Here is a 25,112-nt window from a genome sequence, read left to right as displayed (position 1 = left end):
GATCCTTAGCTTGTTTGTGTGCATCTCTCTGTGTAGGTCTATCTTCTGTTCAGTATTTGGTGGGAATGAGCCGTGCAGCTTACATGTTTTTCAACCCATCCAAATTTATATGGCAGTTAGATACAAGATGCGGACATTCCTTGACATCCAGAAGAGCTAAAAAAAGAGAAGGTTTTGTTGAGGCTGTCATGTTACCCCCAAGTGGTTCCTCAACCAACAAGGCCAGCTCTACTATTAGGCAGAGCTTAGTCAAGTCATATTAGGTGCTGGGTGCTGGGTGGAGGGGCAGGGAGTGGTGGCAAGGTGTTGAAGTACAACCTGCCCTGTGTCCCCTATGCCAGCCTGCTCCCCTCAGGAAGACACTGTCCCACTGTCAGTGTCAAAATAAGGCTCAGCTGCTAGTTCAAACAGCTTCTGTCTGTTAAAGAGGGTCCACCACCTTGTTCTTTGCTTCAGGTGGCAAATGTCTTGGGGTGGTGCTGACCACCAAGAAATGCAAACTTTACAAGGGCAGGCAGCTCAGGTTCCCAGTAAAAGAACTCACAGTTTTGAAAGCCAGGAGGCAGCAAGGTGAGACTGGGAGATGAGCATCAGCCCACCTCACAATTTGCATCTTAGGGTGGCCTCCAACTAAGTTCTACTCAGAGAACCACTAAAATGAATGAGCCTAAGTTAGCCGTGTCCACGGATTTCAATGGGTCTACTCAATGGGTCTACTCACTGATTTCAATGGGTCTACTCTGATTAGGACCAGCACTCGAAGCAACCCTGAGCAAAAACCAGAGCACAAAAGCGGGAAGGAGTCTTGTTTCACTTTAAAGACTAGCAGACTTATTGTGGCTTTAAGTGTTTATGGACCAGAGACCAATACATCAGGTGGAAAATACAAGCACATACACAAGAGATACCCACACAGAGACACAGAGGTATAAGGGGTGGCAGTGGTGGTCAACAGTGAAGCCCAAAGTTGGTGGAAGGCAAAAGGTAGAGTCTCTGACACATTTGCCCCATGCTTACAACCTATTTTCTCTGTTCTAACAGTAGATAGCAAAATTGGAGTAAGGTGCATTATGGGTATTGGAGGAGGGATCCAAAAGGGCACAAAATGGAGATCTTCCCATTACTGCTTTTTTCAATGACCAATGACTGTCACAGCTGCTCCCTGTGGAGATGTGGAATGGGGTGAGCACTTGTCCCCATGCCCCTCCCAGCCTTCCCAAATTCAAACTGAAATTTCTCCATTGAGAACTCTGGGTTCAGCCTTAATCTTAGTCATCTGACAGCTTAAATCAGCCTTCCCTCAACCTACTGCTCTCCAGATTCTTCTTTGTTGTCTTCTTTACTTCAGTGCTTAACAGTCCCAGCCAACATAGTCACTGGTCTGGAATGATGAGAGCTGTAGTCCAGCCACATGCAGGCAACCAGGTAAGGCTGCGTTAGAGACATGAATCAGCTGAAAATACGTTGAGCATCTGAAAAGGTGCCTATATCACTTGTAAAAACAGTGCTAAACCCTGCAGATAGAAAATGCTACCTTACATTTCTTCACGTGAGAACGAATGAGAAAGGACTGTTCTAAAAAGGAAACCCACTGTGACACATGGGCACCACCTGTATTCAGTATTTCAGCTTCACTTTATTTTTAACTTTTAAGTCCCACCCACTTAGCCTCTGACCTTGTCCATTTGGAGTCTTGGCCAGGTCTGAAGCCTGCCCTCAGGTTGAAAGAGATTCCCCACCCTTGATCTCTGAAGAAAGTTTATTTAGGACAATTGCTTTTCTCGTAAGCAATTTTGTGCAGATTGAATTGATGGCTCAATTAAAACTTATCTGATTAATTAAGCAAGGGAGCATTTATCGGTATATTTGTGTCAGAGAGACAGAGAGAGCAATGAGGCAATACTTCTCAGCAGACCATCTTCATTTTTGCCCGTCTCTCCCAACGGAGGGCCATTTTGATTAAAATTCTCTGTCGCTATTTCATGAGGGCCTCCACGCCCCCCACTGTTGCCCCAAACCACAAAACCCTGGGACAATGAGACCATCCGGGGCATTATGAGGGGGTACCAGGATGCTATCACAGAAGCTCCGCTCTTGATGCGTTTGCTGCTTGCAGAACAAAAGAAGGAACTCCCCTCCAAAAAAGACTATTGGTGAATCCCAACCCCCCGTGAGAATGTTTGAGGAAACACCCCATTTTCTGCCTCTGTGAACAGGGTGGAGCTTTTTCGGAAGCCATTCCAAACTGATGACACCACCTCAGGCACCTCTGAGTTCCTGCCACAATCCTACCACAGATCTGTTTAAGGTGTCCCAAGGTGGGTTTTCTCTGGGGGTGGGGTGGAGTATTCACACCATACCTTTAAAGCACTATGATACTACTTTAAATCATTTGTCTCCCCCCCCAAAAGAATTATGGGAGCTGTAGTTTCTAAGGGTGCTGGGAGTTGTTTAGGAGACCTCTAGTTCTCTCACAGAGCTACAATTCCAGAGTGGTTTAGCAGTCAATCCCTTTTCTCAGGAAACTCAGGGAATTGCAGCACTTGGCAGGGGGATAGAGGCTTCCTAACGTTACTCAGCACCCATAACAAACTACAGCTCCAAGATTTCTTGGGGGAAAGCCATGGCTGTTTAAAGTGGCATGGTAGTGCTTTAAATGTATGTTGTGAATGTGGCCTGTGTATGTGTGCGTGTGTGTTAGAGAGAGAGAGAGAGAGAGAGAGAGAGAGAGAGAGAGAGAGAGAGATATTACTGTTAACAGACTTAACATGACTACCTAGGAGTGATTAGTGGGAAGGGGCATCACTTTCCGGAAGCAGGAAGCATAACGTGGCAGTAAGGTCAACGTTTTGTGGGTGTGCAGATGGGAACCCCAGATTGGCTCTGTCGGTGCACATGTGCCGTCCTGACCTCCCCACTACCTCGCCCCTTCCCAGTAAGTGACAGCTCCTGTGGTTGCCCCTATGGAATTTGGCAGGATCAGAGAAACACTGTCATTGTTTTGTTTTGTTTTTTAAAAAAGAAAAACAGGGTGGGAATTTTGCTCCTGCTCAGAGATATTCTGAGCTGTCTTCTTCCAAGTCTCTTCAGTTCACCAGCCTTCTCCTTCACTTCGCTCCTTGTTAAAGGTTTGTCATTACTGTGTTACTCTTAATAAACTTTTTTTTTAAAAAAAAGGACCCATGCACGCAACCCCCACCCCCAAGGAATCATTGCCAAAATATACACTATACACAGGCGAGTCCATCCATTCACATGATATGTATATGTACAGAGTCTCTAGGAACAGTCTGCTGGGTGCAGTGCACAGGGGACCAAAGAGAAGGGAGGCATGTATTAACAGACACGAGCTTAAACCAATCATGGTTTCAAGCACTTCCCCTTTTTCTCCCGCCTCTGCAGTTTCCTGAGCCGCCGAGTCCAGGCATCCCTCCACTGGATCACCAAGCTGTTCTTGTCAGCCATTAGTCCTGGCCGGTCAGTGGGGTTTTCGCTGATCCCCATGACCAAGTACTTCCTGCTGATTTGGATCTTGGGGCATTTGCATGCCAGGTCTTTCATGTGGATCCACAAGAAGTTGTCGCCCCTTTTCACCCGTTCGTCTCTGCACTTGTAGACCGAGAGGATGTTGACTGTGAACTTGGCCCAGTTGGCCACCGTCTCCATGTCTAAGACGTTGACTTGGACAACTGCAGGGCAAGGAAGGAGAGAGAGAAAGTGAGGCCACAGGTGGCAAGGAACTGATGCTGAATATGTGAAGCTATGTATGAGAATTAAACTTACGAAGAGTTGTTGAGCAATTATGAGATTTCATAGTCATGCCCCATGCATCAGTTTCATATGCTGTTTCCTAACGAGCTGCACTGGCTGCCAGTATTTTACCAAGTGAAGTTGAAAGTGTTACTGTTAGTGCATAAACCCTTAATGGCCTAGGACCAGCTTGCCTGAAGGTTACCTGCCTTGTCCTTTCTAACCTGGCCAGACCACTGCAATAATGTGTAGAAGCCCTCCTGACTGTCTCACAGTTATCTCTTTCTTTGTTTAGTTTCTACATGAATCAAAGCTTTTAGCAGCATAGGGGCACAAGTAAAGATGCAACTCTGTTCCCACACTCAGACAGGTGTGTACAATCCAGATATCTCATTGCCTGCCAAAACTGCATTTGTTTTTAGAGAATTAGTTTGAATCAATTATTCTGGATTTTATGATTTTATAGTTTGCGGGTGGGACTCAGCTGAGTCCCATTAGCAGAAGATCTGAGTGAGAGGAAATGTCCATCTAGCCCACCTTCTTGTTCTCACAGTGACCAAGCAGATGCCTCAATGGGAAGCCCTACTGATGGCACTTCAATTTTAAACAGGGTTTGTACTGACCAGCCCCTTAAAGCACTTCTTAACAGAGGTGGTCAACGATGCAATAGCATAGCAACCTGCAATTCGTGGCAACTTGTTTTTACTCCATTCATAGTCATATCAGAGGCAAGCATTACAGGTTTCTGATATTTGCACTCTGAGTCAACGAATGCAGCTTTGGGTGACCTTCTCAAGGTGGTAGATCATCTGTTATCATCTCCATGTCTCTACACCAAACCCTCCAAGCGTCCCTATTTTCCAGGGACAGTCACGGATTTACAGAAGCCATCCTGGAATGTCCCACTTTTCCTTAGGTCATCTCTATTTTCACTGGAGAAATGTTGGAGGGTATGGAGTTATGCAACCCCTGAGCCAAGGAGATAAGTACTATACAACCTTTAGAAGACATCTGAAGGCAGCTGTGTATAGGGAAGTTTTTTAATGTTCAGTTTTTTATTCTGGTCTTATACAGATTGGAAGCTGCCCAGAGTGGCTGCAGCAACCCAGTCAGATGGGTGGGGTATAAATATTATTACTGTTGATATTATTATTATGGAATAGGACATTCACTGGAGAAATGTTGGAGGGTATGCTACACTACTGTTGTTACTAGCTTTTTTGTGCTACAGCATTGATTTTTTTTAAATTATAGGATTCATATGTTTTGTTTATATTGATGCCTTGTAGATCCTGATAGACCGAAAAGCAGGGAACACAAATGTATTTAAATAAACGATCTCTGATCACAATTATCTGCAAGGCTAACTGCCTTTGCAGAAGATATCATTTAAAAGCCAAAACACTTCTCGGCTGCCACCCCGTCTCACGTCCATCTTCCCGTTCCCTTCCACCTTGCCAAAAACATCTTTTCTGTCTGAGCCAAGGAGTTCCTGTGGGAGATCAATCACAAACCACAGCCTCTTTTAGGGACCCTCCTTCTGCTCCAAAGAGTGAATGTGCTTGTGTCAGGGTGATTTACAACCTGCCGTCAGGATGTCCTGAGTCCAAACTTCACACACATCCCATCCCATTCAAACCCTCTCACCCCACACACCTTGCAAAACAAGGGGACTGGGAAGAAGAGAGGGTACTTTTTAACATATTTGGCAGACAGGGAGTGACTGTGGGTTTGGGCAAGAAGGGGAGATGGTCCAGCAAGTTTTCCTAGTTGTGTTTGTGTGTGTGTGTGTGTGTGTGAGAGAGAGAGAGAGAGAGAGAGAGAGAGAGAAATTCAAAGTGGAGAAATAGGGCAAGATCAGCAACGCCTGAAGCCAGGAGCGTATAACAAGCACAGGAAACATGGGGAAGCCGTCCTGTACTAATTTTTTTGTCATCTTTGCCATGTCACTCTTGTTTTGTCAATCCCTGTTTGGAGTCTGATCACCGGGAATCAGCAAAACAACTTCACTCGTGTCATATTGCTTGTGTAACAAACAGCAGGGTACTGGTAGGTTTGGATCCACTGAATTCAGTGCAGATCCCACTGGGAGGTGGATAATCTCCAGGGCCCAATCCTCAGAGCCCTGGAGTCGCTGTAGCAACCATCCCTCCTCTACCATGACTTTCCACCATAGTCAGCTTGAGCCAGCAGGGATATATGGGGAGGAGGGAAGAGAAATGGAAGAGCTGGGTGGCCTTTGATTTCAGCATTCTGAGCACCCAAAGGCCATATCTGAGCTTGAGATATAGCCCACATTTGCACGATACATTCGAAACAGTCATACATTAAAAAGTTATGGCTCCCCAAAAATAATTCTGAGAACTGTAGTTTGTTACGGGTGCTGTGAGCTGTGAGTATACCCCTAGTCCCCTCACAGAGCTACAGTTCCCAAAGTAGCTTAACAGCCAATCTTCTTCTCAGGGAATTTAGCTCTGTGTGGGGGAATAACACAACTCTCGGCAGTCTTAACAATCTATAGTTTCCAGGCTGGGGGGGCGGTCATGATTGCTTAAAGTGGTATAATACCATTCTAAACGCAGATGGAGTCTAACATATCTAGTTAAAATGACCTCATGAAGCAAAAGCTAGATTTCAGTGATCTGTTTATTAGTGCCTCCACCTCCATCACAGAGGTTTGATCAGCAGCTTGTTCAAAGACCCGAATCAGAAGCCAAATTAGTACTCCATATGATAATCTAGGCTCTTTCTGGCCTACTTAAGGCAGTAGAAGCCAGTCCATTATAGCCCAACCGCTATCTGCCTAAGCCACCCCCCCACCTGCTAGCCTGCCTTCCTGCTTAGAACCAGTCCATCAGATGACACTGCCTATCATCATCTTCCTCCTCTCTAGTCTCACTGTTACTGCTGTAGAACTCAGCAGGGAGGAGGATGGAGAGAATTATCTGGATCTGCCTGCCTGTCATTGGCTCTGGTGCCACCTTACAGTTGACCTCCCTGCTTTCCACTCTCCCACTGCCAATGGGCAACAGCTACCACCTGTGCAAGATACTGCCTAAAAATTGTGCTCAGAATCTCCTGCAAATTTTATTTAAAATTTTAATAGTGGCTGTAGGCCCCCTGGATAGGATCAGGGACATGGCACCAGGCAAGAAGGGTTATCTGTCTGTTTTGTCTGTGGGGTGTTGAGGGCAGGGGTTTGTTTGGGAAAACAGTGTTGTGCTGTGGCCCCAATCTGATTAATGACCCTTTGCTGCTTCTATTTAGGTGAGAGAGATCGAGGTCCTGATCTCATCTAAAGTGACGCTAACATGTATCAGGAGGACTTCTCAGAGGCGGAGCTAACTGTTCCAGCACCTGGAGAGGCACACATGCTGTGCACCTGTGGGGGTGGGGCTAGCTGCCCACAGGGGTGCTGTCTGCGGCACACATCCCAGGGGGTGCCACCTGCGACGAGCATCCCAGGGGGGTGCTGCCAGCAGTGAGTGTCTGGGGGTGGGGCGGCGATGTCACCCCCCTCAGGGATGTCACCCAAGGGCAGACTGCCCCCACCACACCTCCCTTCTTCCACCACTGGGACTTCTGAGCCCAGAGATCTTACAGTCTGCAGCTGCCACTTCTTAAATACTTATTTGGAAACCACTGACCAGAAGGTAGGGCAAGTTCCCAGATAGGAAATTCCTGGTTTGACCTTTACATTCTGAGAAACCCTTTTGCATTAGAGAAAGGAGAGCTGCTCCTTACCGTAATCTTTCTTGCAGTACTTTTTCATGTTAATTTTGTAGTTGCCTTTGGCTGGTTTGCAGTAGGAGTCACAGTCTGCAGGAAAATACAAGGGGGGAATACAATTAGGATGACAACTAAGAAGTCAGCAGGGCGGCAGCAACAACATAGTGAGGGATGGACAAATCAATTTCTGTTTCTCATTCTTTCTAGTCATTTCCACAGTTCTCTGTATTGCTGCATCAGTTGCCAATGTTCCTTGCCCACCAGCCCCCCCCCATTCCCCATTCCCTCAGCACCCATGGGATTGGGAGTACAGTGGTACCTTGGTTTACAACCATAATCCATTCCAGAGGTCCGTTTGTAAACCAAAACAGGTTGTAACCCAAGGCGTGCTTTTGCCAATGGGCCCTCCAAAAAAATTTGTTCGTATTCCCAAAAAAATGGATTGTAATCCAAAAAAACACGCACTTCCGGGTTTGACATGCTTGTAATCCAAAACGTATGCAAACCAAAACATATTCATTCATTCATTTGAAGGAGACATTATTATTTAGAAGTCCAGCTTGTAAAACCCATTGAGCTTCAACAAAAGCTCTTCAAACCACCGAAATGCAGCCTTTAGGGTGATGTTCAACTAAGTTTTTCTTCAGAGTAGACCCAATGAAACATGACTAAGTTAGCTCTGTTTATTTCAGTTGGTCTACTTATTTGAAAACCACCCTTAGTTTTTAGTTAGAAAAGCAAACAATCTTAAACTGTTGGCATGAAGTAGGAGCCAAAGAAAATGAAAGAAGTACCCAGCTTTTGCTTGATTTTAAATCATTCTCTTGACTTCCTGCATTAAACTTTCATTAAAAATAGTATAATTTGAAAGCCTCGCCATCAGCTCATTCCCTTGCCATAGCAAGGATAGTTCATCAGTTGCTCTGGTGTTTTGATAGACAACATCACCTCTGAATAAAGTTCCACAATGGCAGTCCATCACAATGCATATAGCTAAGTGCTTCTAAGCTGGAGCTCATCTGGGAAAACAAGCTTGTGGAACACCTCTCTGCCTTGACACCAGAAGAGCAAGGAAAATTTAGTAGCAGCCTTCCTGATGTGGGCCCTGCTGCCTCACCCACAAGGAGGGAGTTAAGGAGGCAGTGGTTTCGGTCCCATCCTATGTTTGTCGCAACCAGTGCTGCTTCTGTTCTGCTGCAGTTCAGCTTCTGCTAAAACCTACATTACTCTATTCACTATCCACTATGGCCGAAATGAATTATGTCATTAACTTCAGTGCATTTCAGTGGAAAGAATGTATCAAAAGCAAAGTAGAAAATGATCTAATTATTTATGCAACATTTGTGGACGGAAAAAAAAAATCCCACCACAACAGTGGCTATTGCTTGTATTCACTTGCATGGTTTCCGTTTCTGTCCTTGGATGAACGTGTGAAATGTTGCATTTTCTGCTCCTGTTTCTGATGGAATTTCACAAACTCCCTCCTCACAAGCAGCACAGGCACCTGGCATTAAACAGCCTGTCCATGTCAGGATCCAAACTCCCCTCCTTTCTTGGCCAACCCCAAACCTCCCCTCCCTCCCTCCCCCCCATAAACATTATTTTAGTAATAAAAAGCAGAGCGACAGAGACATTTCCTCCCCCTTGCCCTCCCCCCACAATTCCCTGTCGCCTATCCTTTGAACGTCTCAATTTGCCTCTCTTCAAAGGTTCCGCTTTTTTGGCTGTGCTTCACCCCCCCATCTTTTTTTCTAAACCCCATTTTTCTTCCTTCTTTTCTTCCTCTCTCTCGGGTTCCTTAGCCAGCTTGGCTGTGGCTGGCACCACCTCCTCTGGGACGGCTGGCACCATCTCCTCTGGGATGGGGCACACAGTCAATGAAGTTCCCTTTTGGGGTTTTCTTTTTCTTTTCTTTTCTTGGTGCTTGTGAATTGCCAGAGGCTTTGGAGAAAGAAAGTTTGCAGGGGATGGCGGGGTGGGGGGGGAAGAGAAAATACACTTATCTACATACCCACAACCTCTTGGGCATGCCAACTTTGTTGAGGAGAAAGGGCAGGGTCCCAGAAAGAAATGCGGCCCCAGCTGGGCCTCGGCTGCTCTTGCCATTTCCACTTTGCTCCCTTTTTTCATCCCGGTTTTTATGCTGCCTGCTCCAAATTTGTCTTTGCTAAAAACCACTCAGCATGGAGCTAATTCTGCCCCAAAGCGGAGTGAGCAAAGCTATACAATCCAGACTGCCCCTTTCCCACCTCGGCCAGGCCTGCAATGGCCGGCCCTTTGTTTGCTTTGTTTTTCGCTCCCAGCTCCTGTTTTCATGGGGCAAAAGTGCCGAGCCAAACGCCAGTGAGCTGGATGACGGCAGCTGGATCAGTGCACAGCCTTTTCTCCCTCCCTCGTTCTCTCATAGCACTTTCCCCTTCTTGCCTCTTTTGAGGGCTGTAGCTGAGTGGCAGAGCAACTGCTTTGCATGCACAAGGTTCCAGGTTCACTTCCCAGCATCTCCTGGTAGGGCAGGGAAAAGACCCACATCAAAAATCCTGGAGAGCTGCTGCCATTCAGCATAGATGATGCTGAACTAGACGGTCCAAAATGTTGACTGCCCCCTCCCCACAGTCCACCTGTCACCATCAAGATCTTTTGAAGTGGTGCTCAGAGATTTGAAAAGTTAGATTAAAAAAGAGGGGGAGGAAGGTGGGGAGATAGAAAGATGAGGGGGGACAAAATGTTTTCTTTTAAATGCATTAATTGGGGTGGTCCAAAAGTCATAATCCTCCACTCACACACACTCATCCTCCTGTCAGTCTCAAGACCGTTTGAAGAAGTGCTCAGAGATTTGGAAAATCTGATTGACAGAGAGATGGGGGAGTTGAGGCACAGAATCCTGTGAGGCTGACTATCTTTCAGCAGGCCCACCTACAGTAGCTTGAAAGTGGTGCAAGCTTTCCAAGTTCTACAGAACTCTTTGTACAGCAAAGTGAGAACTCAGGGCACAAGCTGTTGCCGTCTTTGAAACTCCTGGTTGGGACAATGAGCTATCAGCTCCTTGCTTCTGTTTCAGACTTAGGCTGTTTCTTTGATGTGGCCAGGAAAGAAAGAGTGGCTGAGTTCCAGTTCCTGTTGTCCTACTCCATGAGATTCTCACAGTCCCTGAATAGAGCTGATTGCTGCTGCTTACTCAGCCACTATGCCAAACTTCTCGTTCTAGCCCAGCCACTGCATGTAGTGCTCCTTTGATATGGTCAGTCTTAGCTGGAGTGAAAAAAAGCTTTGCGATGACCCAACAAGGAGGGCCTCATGACCCACTGGTTGAAGACCTATGTTCTAGAGAAGCTCACAGGTCATTGTCAGGCCTGTTAAAACCAACAATAATATCATTTCCCGTTTTAATTTAAAAACTTAGTGCGGTTGCCTACATAGGGAGTCCCCCAAGAATCTAGAAACCACTTGGTCTTTTAAATGGCCTCAAAGCAGGGATTCCCATTCGAATTAGAGGACTCCTTCATATAAGAGGATTGTCCTCCATAAAGTAAGGGGGCCTCCCACACTGCCCTACAACAGGGTGTTCTTCTGACGGGGTAGGAGAATGAGATGGTTTATGGAAGACAGTAAACACAGCATCAGAGTCATTTTGTCGGGAAGAAGTTAACTCGCCACAGAAAGGATCCACGTTATCACAAATGAGAATATGTCTATTCATATCCACCAAGTCATTGACAAATGAGTTGATACATTCGTGGCGCCCTCGAGCTGTGGGCTGCTGCAGCATGATCAGGACAAGGGAACGTGTCTAGCATAAATAAAGCCTAAGTGAAGAGCATAAGAAAGGAGTTGTAGGCACTGCAAAGGCGAGGTTATGTTTTGTTGAGTCTCCATTTGCTATGACTAAAATTTTTCTTCCAAACGGCTGACTATATTTGGAGTTACGAAGATAGTTGCTTAGTCTAGTTTTGCAGGGAGAGGGAGAGGTTCCGAGCCAAAGACGCCCAGATAGAGATACCATTTTTCATCGTTTTTATTTTGCATGTCTCTGAAGCGGCAGAAGATGTGGGTGTCATCAAACAGATTTCAGAGCCCACAGCAGCAGTGGGGTGGGGGGCACTTTTTGAGGCCTGAGGGCCCCCTTCCCTTCTGGGCAAACTCCAGGGGTGGCACATGCCAGAGGCAGAAGTAGGCAGAGCAACAAGTTTACTCTCACAACTCTCTCTTTCCACACAAGCAAGAAGCACCACCAGAGTTCAAGGACACATTATAGCCCAGGAGAAACACACCAGTTGCCCTCCATGAACAGATATCTCATAAACTAGAAGTATCTAAAGGGAGGATTTTACTTCTTGTATGAACATTGACGCACATGGTCAATACCACCTGCATATGCAAACATGTGGCTCATCAAATACCTTATGGAACCTTTATTCTCAATAAAGATGGAATTCCCAAGTGAATAAGGCAAAGGTAAAGGACTCCTGGATGGTTACGTCAGTCAAAGGTGACTATGGGGTTGCGGCACTCATCTCGCTTTCAGGCCGAGGGAGCTGGCGTTCATCCACAGACAGCTCTCTGGGTCATGTGGCCAGCATGACTAAACCGCTTCTGGTGCAACGGAACACCGTGACGGAAGCCAGAGTGCACGGAAATGCCGTTTACCGTTCCACTGCAGTGGTACCTATTTATCTACTTGCACTGGCATGCTTTCGAACTGCTAGGTTGGCAGGAGCTGGGACAGAGCAACGGGAGCTCACCCTGTTGTGGGGATTCGAACCGCCGACCTTCTGATTGGCAAGAGGCTCAGTGGTTTAGACCACAGCACCACCCACGTCCCTAGTGAATAATGCATTTATTTCCCTAGATCTTTATTCTTTGTAAAGACAATATTTGTATGAGTTAATATTTTATTATCGCTTTGGAGCTTTACTGTATCTCCGTACTTTTGTCCTTCCAGACTGTGATGCTTTGTGGTTTATATTTCTGGATCTTTGTTTTATTTCTTTTTGTTATGTTTTCACTTTTAAAAAACACATACACACAAATGAGTGAAGTATTCAATAGATAAAAAAGACACAAGGAGGGTGCAAAGCAGGGCTGGTGCGTGGTGTGGGCTGAGGCTGGGGTGGGGGCTTGGGGAGAGTCCCAAAAGCCAGACAAAAAGGACTGGAGGGCCACATCTAGCCTCCGGACCTCAGATTATCCATCTCTGCTGTAGTAGAGTATTTATCCAGATGGAGACAGCAGCTTCCTAGGACCACAGCAAACTGTGACCTAAATCACCTCCTTTTGGATTTGCCAAAGCTGGAAAGTGTACACAGGTACTGTCAGAACTCCCTGCTTGATAGAAGATGTGCAGAAGGTTAGAAAGAGGGAGCAGGAGAAAGACAGACCTGGCAGTTGAAATGGTTCTTTCAGAAACCAAAAGACCAAGCCAAACTGAGTTGCCAGCAATCCAAATTGAAGAGACGCTGCCAGAACTCTTTGCGACCATAAATCTTTGTCCCTGTTTTGTATAATTTTTTTTAAGTGCCACAAGATGTAAACTAATCTGCTCAGTTAGAGAAACATGGGTTTTTATATATATATATATATAAAGGGGGGGATTGGGGCAATCTTTGGCAAAGGGTTTCAGTAGGGGGGAAAAGTTCTTAAAAGGACTGGAAATTATTACGATGATTATTTATAAAAGCTATAAAAATCCCCCCGTGAGTGTAAAGTCTGCACCACCCCCTCCTCTCCCCCAATCCAGAGCTCTGCATTGCCTTCCTATTCACACCCTCTCACCAGAAATGAGCGAGTCTTCCCAACAGACAGAAGGAACGTGACAGCGAAGAACATAGATGGTTCTGACAAGAAGGATGACTACAATCGCAAGGACAGCTGAGGCAGTGGGGATCAGGATGGGTGAATTACTTTCACCTGCTACAAGAAAACCAGGGCTTCACTTGAGCCTACCAGCACCAAGCTAGGCTCTCCAAACCTGCTTTCAGTATGAGACCTTTGCCCCTGAACTTCTTGTGTCAGATTTTCACGTTGTTCAGGAACGACTCTCAAGTTATCTGTTGGACTCCAAATCCCATCAGCTCCAGTCTGCATGACAGATGGTCAGAGATGATGGCACTTGTAGTCCAGCAACATTTGGAAGCACCATGTTGGCTGTCCCTGATGCATTTCTGTCCAACTCTCCTGCAAAAGAAGACTGTACAACTGAATACAAAAGCAGAAGCAGGCAAGTCTCCCGTGCACCTGTCAATTGCCTTCTGTGCCACCATTCAATAAAGATAATGGTAGAACATAGAGCCCCAGTGGATGTTGTTGGACTACAGCACCTATCATCTCTAGCCAGCAAGGGCAATGGTCAGGGATGGCAGGAGTTAAACTCCAGTGGTATCTGGAGGAGCACAGGTCCTGCATCCCAACAATATACCAAGCTCCAGTGGCAAAGGTCACGACTGAGTAGGTTTTGTGATTCTACAACTGCACTATGCAGCCACAGAATTTGGTAACTGGTGCTATATAGCATATAGTCAAAGGCCCATACATAAAATATCAAGCACTGCAATATACATTGAGAGTTCCTTGTGAAGAAGAATTGTCTCCCTAGGTACTAACTTTGGAAGGTCAACTTCAGGTATCTTGACAGACAGGAGACAAGCCACACCATCAAATTTCTGTTGTAGACTGCCTCTTTCTGTGACGCTTGCTCGTGTGATGCTTTGGGGTGACCTTTGGCTACGGGGTTGGGAAATTTCTGAAGTCTTTAAAAGTTGTTACACACTTTTGTTCTGGGTCATCACTCTGTTGCAACAGAAAATAAAGACCTGCCTTGCATTCTTCAATTGGTTCCTGCCTCTACTCATTCTTCTCCGACTGATAATGAACTTTGGGGATACTGGGCTGTAAAAGCCAACTCCATTTCCTGCCTCTTATATCAGTATCAATTCTTGGCTCTCTGGTTCTGTATTGCGTTCTTAGAACGCAAGAGCCCTGCTGGGTGAGGCCGAAAGACTCATCTAGTCCAGCATCCTGTTCTCAGTGACGTTCAGCAACTAGTATTCAATGTCATACCTTTACTTCATTTAAGTGCTAAAAAGCAGCTCCGGGTGTGTGTATGTTTGTGTGCAGTGGAGGGGGGGGAGGCAATAGAGATCAGGAAAATCACATGGGGGAGAAAGGGTTAACCCCCTTCCCTAGTTGCAAAGTTCTAGATGGGTGGCGCCTGCGCCGGTTTCATTTACTATTAAAAACAATGACCCATGGATCTCTTAATGTCATCTCTTGTGGGTTTAGTCCCAAGGCCCTCCTTTTAAGGAAGAGCTTTTTTTGAGCGGCTTACTAGAGCTGGCTACGTCTTATAGTGATACTTCAAGCTGTTGTTTTATTTGTCTTTGGTGGCTCTTCCATTTCTCTGTTTATAAAGTTTGTATGTATTTTATCTTCGTGGACTATAAGAAGCCTTTGGCTGGGAATCAGGATCTAAAAATGAACAGGATCTAAAAATGAATAATACAATATAAATTAAAGATACGGGAGCCCTGCTCTCCCCCCATCTATCTCTCTCCCTCTGTGTGGGCCTATGCCCACATGTAGACTAACCATAGAAGACCATCTTTCAAACTGGGTTGCTTGCAAACTGACCTGATTTGTTTTAAGATAAAACGTGTGCCAAAATAATGTGATCTTTCTGTGTGTTTTTTAAAAAGGCATATTGCTGTGGAATTGGGATGGAAAAGACTTGTGAATGAACAGAGATGGTATGTTTCTGAATATAGTGGTACCTCGGGTTACATACGCTTCAGGTTACATACGCTTCAGGTTATAGACTCCACTAACCCAGAAATAGTGCTTCAAGTTAAGAACTTTGCTTCAGGCTGAGAACAGAAATTGTGCTCTGGCGGCGCGGCAGCAGTGGGAGCCCCCATTAGCTAAAGTGGTGCTTCAGGTTAAGAACAGTTTCAGGTTAAGTACAGACCTCCAGAATGAATTAAGTACTTAACCTGAGGTACCACTGTACCAGTTGCTGGGGGGGTCACAAGTGGGGTAGATGCAGGGCTTTTTTTCCCAGCCAGAGCTCACTGGAGCTCAGTTTCGGCACCTCTCGGGTGGGTGCCACTACCAGTGCTTTTCCCCTTAAAATATGTTTAGGGCTACTCTCATTTTCCTACTCATATTGAAATACTGCCCCTCAATGAGGCCAAACTTAGATTCACAAAATGTTTAGGGGTATGCCTACCCCTGCGTGCCCCCAGAAAAAAAGCACTGGCCATTACCATTCTAAGAGAACAAGAGAGGAGTTTATGGTGAGTTTTTTTCTTGAAAAACAGAACTGCGTAGAAGGTTGTTGCATTCAGGTCCTGTTTGCAGATTTCCCATTAGGGCATCTGGCTGGCCACTGTGAAAACAACGATGTGAAAAAGACTCTCTCCTTTTTTGTGCTCCAGAGCTTTCCCTGTGAAAACCTGCTGAATCGGAGCAAATGGGAATCCGTGGAAAACACAAATTGCCATTTGTTCCAATTCAGCAGTAAAGAGCGGGTTTTCATGGGGAAATCTCCAGAGCAAAAAGAAAGAGCTCCAAAGGCTGAACCTGTGCCTGGAAAGCATGGGACAAAATGTAAGTGTGGATAAGCCCTGCCTCTCGCATGCCTGGAAAGAGGGCGGAGATGCATGGTGTGTTCAGAAACCTCTGCTTTTTGCATGACTGGAATGCAACCTACTGTACAAAGGTAAAGGTTGCAGCCATTGGTTCCGTGCATTCTTGATTCTGGCTCCACCCACCACTGGGTACCCACCACCCCCAGAAATTTGTCCATGAGGAAATGTTCCCCACTTTTGTGCCGTTGAGATGAGAGCTAGGAAGGAAGGAGAAGGATGAGGGAGGGAGAAATGGTCTGGGATTTGGAAAGGAGGAAGGAAGAAAAGGGGGAATGGAAAAATGGAAAGAATGTGATCAAAGGGGAAGGAAGGAAGGAATTCAATCCAGGATTTGGAAAGGAAGGATGTTGAAAAGGAAGGAAAGAAGACTATAGGAGCAAAAGAAGGGGGGAGGAAAGAAAGGAAAAGGCCTAATGATTTTCAAAACTCAGTTAATAAAAATATGCCTATGAAAGGCAGGAAATAGTTTGGGGAATTAGTAACGTAAGGAACTTTTTTCTTTTTTTTAGAAGGCTCAGTTTTGTGCAGCGTACCCTTCTCAGACTGTAAAATTAATTTCACTCCACATTTCTGTGAAGTGCAGAAAGAGAAAATGGAAAAAGAGCAACCAAAATTCATCTGATGTGGCCGGAGTTTGAGGGTAGTAATAGTTTTCCATGCAAGACAGTTTGAGGCTGGTGTGTTCACATGTATTCCAAGTATTCCAAGTTCCAAGTACTATATGGAATCCCTTGTTCCTTGGGTATTTTAAAATACTTGCTCAACCATGCACCTGAAAAATGCTCCCTGAATTGTTTTGGGGATGAATCCAGGGTGAGATGGGTTAATTGCCCTGTTTCAGGGGCCACATTTCAAGGCAACAGAATCCCCAGAGAATGCTGTGCTTTGCCAGGGAGATTCAGAATTTTAGGTTTTCTCTGGTTTTACATACTTTTATTCAGACTTCTATAATTTCTATTTTATTTTATTATGAGACTTCATTTCACTTTAGTCACTCTAATATTTGTTAAGAACAATAACCCTTCCCTCTTAAGGGGCAAGGTGTGATTTGCCCAGGAAATTCAGCTTTCTATGTTTGTTCATTTTGTAGTTTTTCTGGCGCCCTCCTTGTGGAACGCACTCCCATCAGATGTCACGGAGATAAAGAACTACGCAACTTTTAGAAGACATCTGAAGGTAGCCCTGTATCAGGCAGTTTTTAAATGTTTGATGCTTTTAGACATGTTGGAAGCTGCTCAGATTGGCTGGGGAAACTGAGCCAGATGGGCGAGGTATAAAACAAAGGAATCTGAATGTCTCTCATACAAGTCAATTCTGAAAGAAGGAGAAGGACCTGCCATTGTGTAAACCAGGGATGTGGAACTTCTGGTCCTCCAGATGTGGTTGGGCTTCCACTCCCATCAGCTTTAGCCAGCATGGCCAATGGTTAGCAAGTGGGCAGGGCCGGATTCACCATTAAGCAAAATAAGCATGTGCCTAGGGTATCAAGGGAAGGGGGGCACCACAGAATTTTTCAGTTGCCGGATTGTTAACATTGATGGTCATGAATTGCTCAGTCGAGCATTCATTTTCTCAGCAGAAGTATATAAAAAACCCCAACAGAACAACTATGCAACAAGGCTGGCTAGATGCCTTATCTCTACTGAGTATAGAAGCAGATGGGTTACGTAATATTAGTTTTGAGGATCTGATCAAAGACTTTTGTATGGTTTCATTTCAAAAAACAAAATTTTATTTTACGGCTTATTGTTGTTTATATTTTGAATTAGAAATGATATGAGGGCACCAAAATCCTTTAAGTGCTTAGGGCCTCTAAAGGTCTTAATCCAGGACAGGGGTAGCCAATATGGTGCCTTCTGGGAAGTTGTTCAGACTAGAGCTTCCATAATCCCTGATCATTGGCCATGCTGGCTGGGGCTCACGAGAGTTAACAGTGTCCAATAACACCTGAAGGGCACAACATTGATGACTCTTCTCTCAGCATATGTACACATGGCTCTGTTTACAAGCTGCTTTGCTGCTTTCAGGTATGATGGATTGACTCACCGCTGTGTGCCACTAGCTTACTGGGTTGCCAACCTAATCAAAAGCTTGCTAACTACACAGAGGATTTGTTCCTTTCGTTCCCTCTGGCAATTTCACTTTGGCCACCTTGGATCTTGGCGGGCGTCAAAGGTGCTGCTGCTGTAAGAACTATAGCTGAAGCAATGCAGGAACACCAAGCCCAGGGGATGGAGATGGGGATGAGTTCTCCTGCTGCCTTGTCTAGGGGCAGCAGTAGACAGATGCCCGCCTCTGTGCTAAATGAGGCAGAAAGTTGTTTTTTGGGTTTTTTTTGCACCAGCATGGTAGGCCTAAGACTGCTTGAATGTGAAGGGAAAGGAGGAGAGCAAGAGTCTATAAATTAAAAAGCAGAGTCTGTAAATGAGCTAAAGGGGCAACGCGATGAGATTGCAAAGAGAAAGCTCAAATCAAACAGATTTCCAAATGCAGAAAGCTAAGGATCAGCTCACTCACGCTAGTGTATCCATCATGAGGTACAACCCTATAAAAGTGTCAAATGGGGTTGGACGGGCATCAGAGAAGCTGCTTCGTAAGCACCACGATCCCTTGCCAGCTGCTGGTCTGGCAAATTTCCCCTCCCTGCCCCCATCCATGAGTCTTTCAAACTTTCAGAAAACCATGCCATTGCTTCAATTCTACAGATTCTATCCTGCCCATTTGCGGCAATTCCAATGCAATGGTTGCCCGGCTGGAACATTAAGAAAACTGATTCATTCATTCAAGGTGATCTGATATTGGGCTTGTCCACACTTCCACTTGTCTTGCTGTCCCCACCGCCCCCTGGAAAAACCCCCCTTTACCACAGAATTGGAGGAAATGTCAAGCTGGGTTTTTCGTGGTTTGAAGTTTGCTCCGATTCAGTGGTAAAGAGTGGATTTTCCTGGTGAAAGCAGCGTAGCAAACAGAAAACCACTCAGACTTATGCCCAGCAAACACAAGACAAACAGAAAACCTCTTGGACCCATGCTTTCTCGGACAAGCAGAAGTGTGGACAGGCTCATTGCTGGCTAATTTAAAGCTGTCTTCTTGGTTCCAAAGGATAACATAGCATTGTGGGCATCACCTTCAACTCCTGGTGTTATGGCCTAGCTATCTGAAGCATCAACAACTTCTATAGGGTCCTTTTTGAAGACTCTGATCATTAACTGAGTCCCTGCTCAGATCCCGTGGCCTTAGGAGCATAGAAAGCTGCCTTATACTGAGTCAGACCCCTGGTCCATCTAGCTCAGTACTCCCCACACTGACCAGCAGTGACTCTTGGGGATGTCAACCATGGTTCACTCCCAGTCCTACCCGGAGATGCCAGGAATTGAACCTGGGACCTTCCGCATGCAAGGCAGATGTTTTACCACTGAGCTATGTTTCTTCCACAACCTTGCGAGACACAGCAAGTGTTAACTAGGCTTCTGCGGAATGCCTGCCAAGCAAGGTGGATTTCAGACACTTGGTGAAGACATGACTCTTTAATAAGGGTGATTAAACAACATTTATGCTGCTGTAGGTTGTGTTTGCTTTAATGACTGCTCAATATATTAATCTGTGTTTTATTGAGGTGCCTTTTTTGTATACAGCAACTAACAAATGTAATAAATGTTAACCATGATGATGAATCTGTCAATTTTGCTTTCACACAGTTTCTCGTTTTTTCTTAAATCCAGTTTGCCCTATTTCTGCTCATGCATATATTTGCACTAGCTTTTTAAAAAAAGTTTGCATAAAAATTATTATTTCTGCCTATTTATATGAGTTTTTGCAAGCAATTTCCCCTTAACTGCATCCATTTTTAAATGTTATTTCTATTAATACACACTCTTTTTTTTTGCAAGCACTTTCCATCAATATACACATTTCTGTGCTCACTCTTTGGTGAGAGAACTGCATTGCAAATTTCAGAGAAGTGTGGGTTTCGAAAGAGAGCTGTGTTTTGACTTGTGAATTGCTTTGCAAAGTGGAAATCTGAACAGTAGCACTGGGGACAACATGCCATCAGATTATATTCTGGGCTCCTATAGAATTCTTCTGACGTTCAAGGTGCCCTGTTCATTTTTTCCTCTTCAGGGAGGGGAAAAAAAAACCCCAGCACACACCAGAGAGGTTGCATTGGGGGGTGGGAGGCGGGGGGAGCTCTTTAACATTTGCTAAGTCTGTGCTGCTCACCTGTATTGTAACATAAAAGCTTTATTGGAGCAGAAGGGGAAAATAAGATTAGAAACAGACGTCAATAAAACGGCTGCCCTCCCCCACCTCACCCCGCCGCCCCAACTCTTTCCTCCGTGAACCTACTGCCAAAGCAAGCCTCTCCCAAATTGCCTTTTTCTCTCCTAAAAAAACATGCTCTCTACATCTGCGTCTCTCCCCCACAACCTGCCTAGCACCTTTATTCCATCGCACCCAAACTCCTTTTTCCACTTAAGCAAGTCTCAGTGGCCCAGCTAGGCACCTTCACCACCACCAGAGGAATGATATGAATGAAGCACTGCACTTGGCGGGGGGAACCCATTTTGTGGCATGCATCCAGTGGGCACTGAAAGGAAATAGGTGCCATTTGGTGTCAGGGTGTATGAGCAAGGAAAAGACACAGGAAGAAGACTGGTGTGTGTGTGTGTGTGTGTATACTTTCTTTTTTTCTTTTTCACACATAAGGCCTGTGTGAGTGTGCAAGCTGGTGCTTGAGAAAGAGATGGTGTGTGAGATTGGGTGCAAGAGAGAGAAACTGTGCACAACCTTTCTTTTCTTTTCTTTTCTTTTCTTTTCTCTTTTCTTTTCTTTTCTTTTCTTTTCTGGAGGTGTCCTACCTATGGCTGTCCTGCAGATTTTAAACGTGTCTTTATTGTGCATTTGTGTGTGAGCCATTCAACAGGGTAGAATGAGGTGGCAGACTAAGGTGGCAATTGCAGCTACAGCCTCTAGTAATTTCTGGACTTTGGTTTGCGGGGGACTTCTGAAAAATTCAGATTCCTAAGCAAGCCTTCATCTGTGGAAAAAGTGTGTGCTGGCTCAACAATTGGCAAGTTAGTAGCATGCCCAAGTGAGCATACATGCAGGTGGGGCAGATTGAAAAGGTGAGAGGTGGAGAGGCCTACCGTGTGTATATCAGCGGCAGCTGAGTAAGTGTGGATGTGAAAGAGAAAGTGGAAGAGATCCATAGTTGGCATAACAGGAAGGCTGCTGGGCTCCACTTCCATTAACTTTCATGAAATGTTTTTCACTCTTTGAACTTGGCACCGGCTCTCTATGTGTGTCTCTCCTCTGCTTGTATAATATGAAAGAAGAAAGTCCGAGTGAGTTTGCACATCTGGTTTATTTCTCCTGCCTTTTTTCTTTTAAAGGAATATTTTGTTTTAAAAAGAGATGTAACTTAATTAGGTGTTATGGCTGCAAATCTTTTTACTGCCGAATTCCTTCAAGAGCCATACACGGTAGAATTGTGGGCATAACAAAGCATTGAGGAGTGTGTGTGTGTGTGTGTGTGTGTGAGAGAGAGAGAGAGAGAGAGAGAGAGAGAGAGCACCATCTGAAATCCTGGAGAGCTGCTGCCCTTCAGTGTAGACACTACTGAGCTAGACAGAGCCAATGATCTGACTCAGTAATTGGTAGAGCACGAGACACTTAATCTCAGAGTCGTGGGTTCAAGCCCCACATTGGGCAAGATTCCTACATTGCAGGGGGCTGAACTAGATTACTCTTCCAACTCTGCAACTCTATGATTCTAAGATGGCTTCCTATGTTTCTATGAAATGTGCCCCTGGTCATCCAACTAGGGATGATGCAGATAGTTCATGCAAATTTTACTCCCTGTTTAACAACATCAACTTCTTCTTTCTATTGTTGTTGTGGTTGTGGTTGCTGTTGTTATTGCGGCTGTTGTTGTTACAATATTCGGTTTCTTAGTTGCCTTATAAGGGAAGTCTCTAAGTGGCTTTTCATACCTACCTGCCCTTGTGAAATGGGAATTCTTACTTCTATTTGTGGTTTATATTAGACAGAAATGTCAGGAATCAGAGAGAGAAAGAGACAAAGCTGGAGAATGCAATGGAGGATGGTCCATTAGGGTGAAATGGGGCACTGCCCCACCAATCTCAGGTTGCCTTCTTGCTTTCAACCAGTCGTGTCACCTTCCTCTTCCTTGGTCCAAGTACTGCCCTTGCAGAACTCAGCAGGGAGAAGTATGGTGATAAAACTGGAATTAAGGAATTAATTGTCTCCACCTGTCATTGGTTCCTGCGCCATGTACTGTTGGCTCCCTGCCTTCTGCCCTACGAGTCCCAAAGGGCACCAGCTGCCAATGCTGGAGATTGGAGGTGGGGATATGTTGTTGGACCCCAACTCCCAACAAACCCATCAATGTTTAGAGGTCCACAAATTCCCCATCCCAGATGTAGATGAATGTAGGAGATGGGAGAGTGACAGATGGCGGTGGTAATAGATAAAAGAAACTGCAGCAGCAATAAGGTAACAGCAATTAAGTGGGGGTTGGAGGAAAGGTCATCTACCTCTAGAAGATAAAACAGTTTTGAGTTGGCATGGGCAGAGCCATCTAAATCCCTGGCTGGCAGCAGCAGCAGCAGCAGCAGGGTTTAATGAAACAGCGTAGCCACATCTGCATCCATCGTTCTGGCTAGAGTGGAAGTCAGGGGGCTGGTAGAAGCTGCAATTCCACTGTGCCAGTTCCCAAACGGACACAGTGAGGAGGCCTGGATGGGGCTGGTGGCTGTCATGTGAGGGCAGCGGGCTCAGCTGAGAATCCAGGGGATCCCTTGCTGGCCCAGGTCTGCCCCTCCCCATCGTGAAAGACCCAGCAGCAGTGGTTTGTGCACACTATATGGGCAGGCGCACTGAGGCACCTTTTGGCAGCAGAGCTTGCTGTAGTGGCAGAGGTGGTGGATGCAGGCAGGGCTGGGATGCAGGCAGGCCCTCATCTGCACTCTTTCTAGCCTGGCAGACTGGAGGTTTGAGTTACAGCCTAAGAGACAAAAGGGCACTTTCCTTAACTAATCCCAGAATTGCAGAGCCACCACACAAAAGGTCATGTCCTGGCTCTCAACCTGCTTAACATCTCATGGGGGAAACAGATGGTGACCTGACAGAAGAGGTTCCTATGGAAGACAGTGGTTAGGCATGAACATCCCTCTGCTCACTGTGAAAGGTGCACAATCCTGTGTGCCCTATGTGCTAGAGTTTACAAAGGATTCCTCCTCTGTACACACTGCTTACTCGTGATCAAAGTGACCCTGCCACTGCGTCCCACAAAGGGCCCAGAAGCATTACCTGGGGCAGGCATCACAGACACCCCCACCTCCTCATTCTTCCACACCAGGGAGGAGACAGGGACTGCATAAGCTATGGAGGACCATAGCTCAGTGGCAGAGCATCAGCCTTGCCTTCAGAAAGTCCAAGGTTCAATCTCTAGCATCTCTAGGTACGGCTGGGAGAGACCCCTGCCTGAATCCTTTGAGGGCTGCTGCCAGTCAGTGTAGACAATACAGAGCTAGGTGGACCAATGACCTGACTTGTTATAAGGCAGCTTCCTATGTTCCTAAGCCCCAGCATTGCCAGTGGGAAAATGATGCTCTTTTCATTATTTTCCACTGGGGAGAAGGACCTCCCTTTTCTCTAATTGAGGGACAGCCACCATGGTGCCTCACTCTTAATGTGGGGGACTACAACTCCACCATCCATTGGCCATGCTGACTGGGGCAGTCCAAAACATCTGGAGAGGGCACAGTTGCCAGCCCTGCCCTGTAACTTGACATTTACAGAGCAGGAACTAGACGTGCAGCTTCCATTTTCAGCCATAAACATTTATAGTCAGATGGGGCCTGAGCCTGAATAGAAGCCAAGGTGGGTGGTGTTGGTGTTGGGAGCCCAAATCATTCCTCTTCATCCGTGCAGCCCTTTCCCCTTATTAAAAACCAAAAAAACAAAACAAAACACCAGTTATTTCATCTCTAAAGGCTTTCTAAACATACAGCAGGTGTGTCAGATTCTTTGAGGTGTCTGGTAACAGTGCTCTATTTGTTTCAGTCCCCTTGCTTTTCAGGCGTTCAACTCTCCCCCTCCCACTCCCTTTACTAGCCCCCCCACTCCCCACATAGACCAGCCCAAGCAACAGCTTTCTCCCTCCCCATCTCCTTATGTTGAGAGAGAGAGAGAAAAGAGAAAGAAAGAAAGAAAGAAAGAAAGAAAGAAAGAAAGAAAGAAAGAAAGAAAGATCCTAAGTTCAGACAGCTCTTGCTTGTCATTTTGTTGTTGGTTGTTACAGTCACTCTCTCTCCAGATTTAGGCCACATTCATACCACACTTTAAAGCACTATATCACCTTAAAATTAATTAATTTGTTAAGGATGCTGAGAATTCTTAGGAGACCCCCTATTCCTCTTCCAGGGCTACAGTTCCTACAGTAGTTGCTAACAGTCAATCCCCCATCAGAAGGAAGCCAGCTGATCTGCACAAAACCAAAAAATGATTGCGTCCTGCGATCTGGTGCGAGCCAGCTGACTAGCGCCAGAGCAAAAAACTGGACATTCCAGGCTGTAATCAGAAGCAGGGATGGCTTCTGTAATTCCCGGATGTCCTCCTTAAAATACTGTGGGTTATAGCCAATATTAATCTGCCTCAGAGTAGACCTGTTGCAACTAACCAACAGGCCTAACTTAGGTTCTTTCATTTCCCTGTATATAGCTTTTCATTTCTGTATATAGCTCAGGATACAACCCTGTATTTTTATGTATAATTATTATCTCTAAATATGAATATGAATCAGCAGCATATGGAAATCCTGAAGAGCCAAGTTTGCAAACAGACTTTTAAAGAATTATGTCTTTGGTTGGATATTTTTTTTTAATGATATGGATTTTATTGTCAACACTTGTATTCTGGTTTGTCAGGTACTGCAAATGCTTGGTAAATAAATAAACAGTTCCCAGTTTG

General features: G+C 45.5%; 1 protein-coding gene across 2 annotated transcripts in view; it reads right to left on the bottom strand.

Moving 5' to 3' along the window:
- Positions 1–831: 831 nt before the first annotated feature.
- The window catches only part of NTN3 (netrin 3), a 110,090-nt gene continuing 85,809 nt past the window's right edge, over positions 832–25,112 (bottom strand). For both annotated transcript variants that reach the window (XM_083585117.1, XM_083585116.1), the window contains 2 exons: positions 7,495–7,569; positions 832–3,689 (listed from right to left, as the gene is read on the bottom strand). In XM_083585117.1, coding sequence (XP_083441243.1) covers positions 3,361–3,689; positions 7,495–7,569 — 404 coding nt within the window. In that variant the 3' untranslated portion in view covers positions 832–3,360. The remainder of the gene's footprint in view (positions 3,690–7,494; positions 7,570–25,112) is intronic.

This window comes from Podarcis filfolensis (genome assembly GCF_964270895.1).
Source record: "Podarcis filfolensis genome assembly, chromosome: 14".
Classification (NCBI taxonomy): domain Eukaryota; kingdom Metazoa; phylum Chordata; class Lepidosauria; order Squamata; family Lacertidae; genus Podarcis; species Podarcis filfolensis.
The sequence above is the reverse complement of the archived record's forward strand: the minus strand, read 5'-3'. Positions and strand labels throughout refer to the sequence as shown.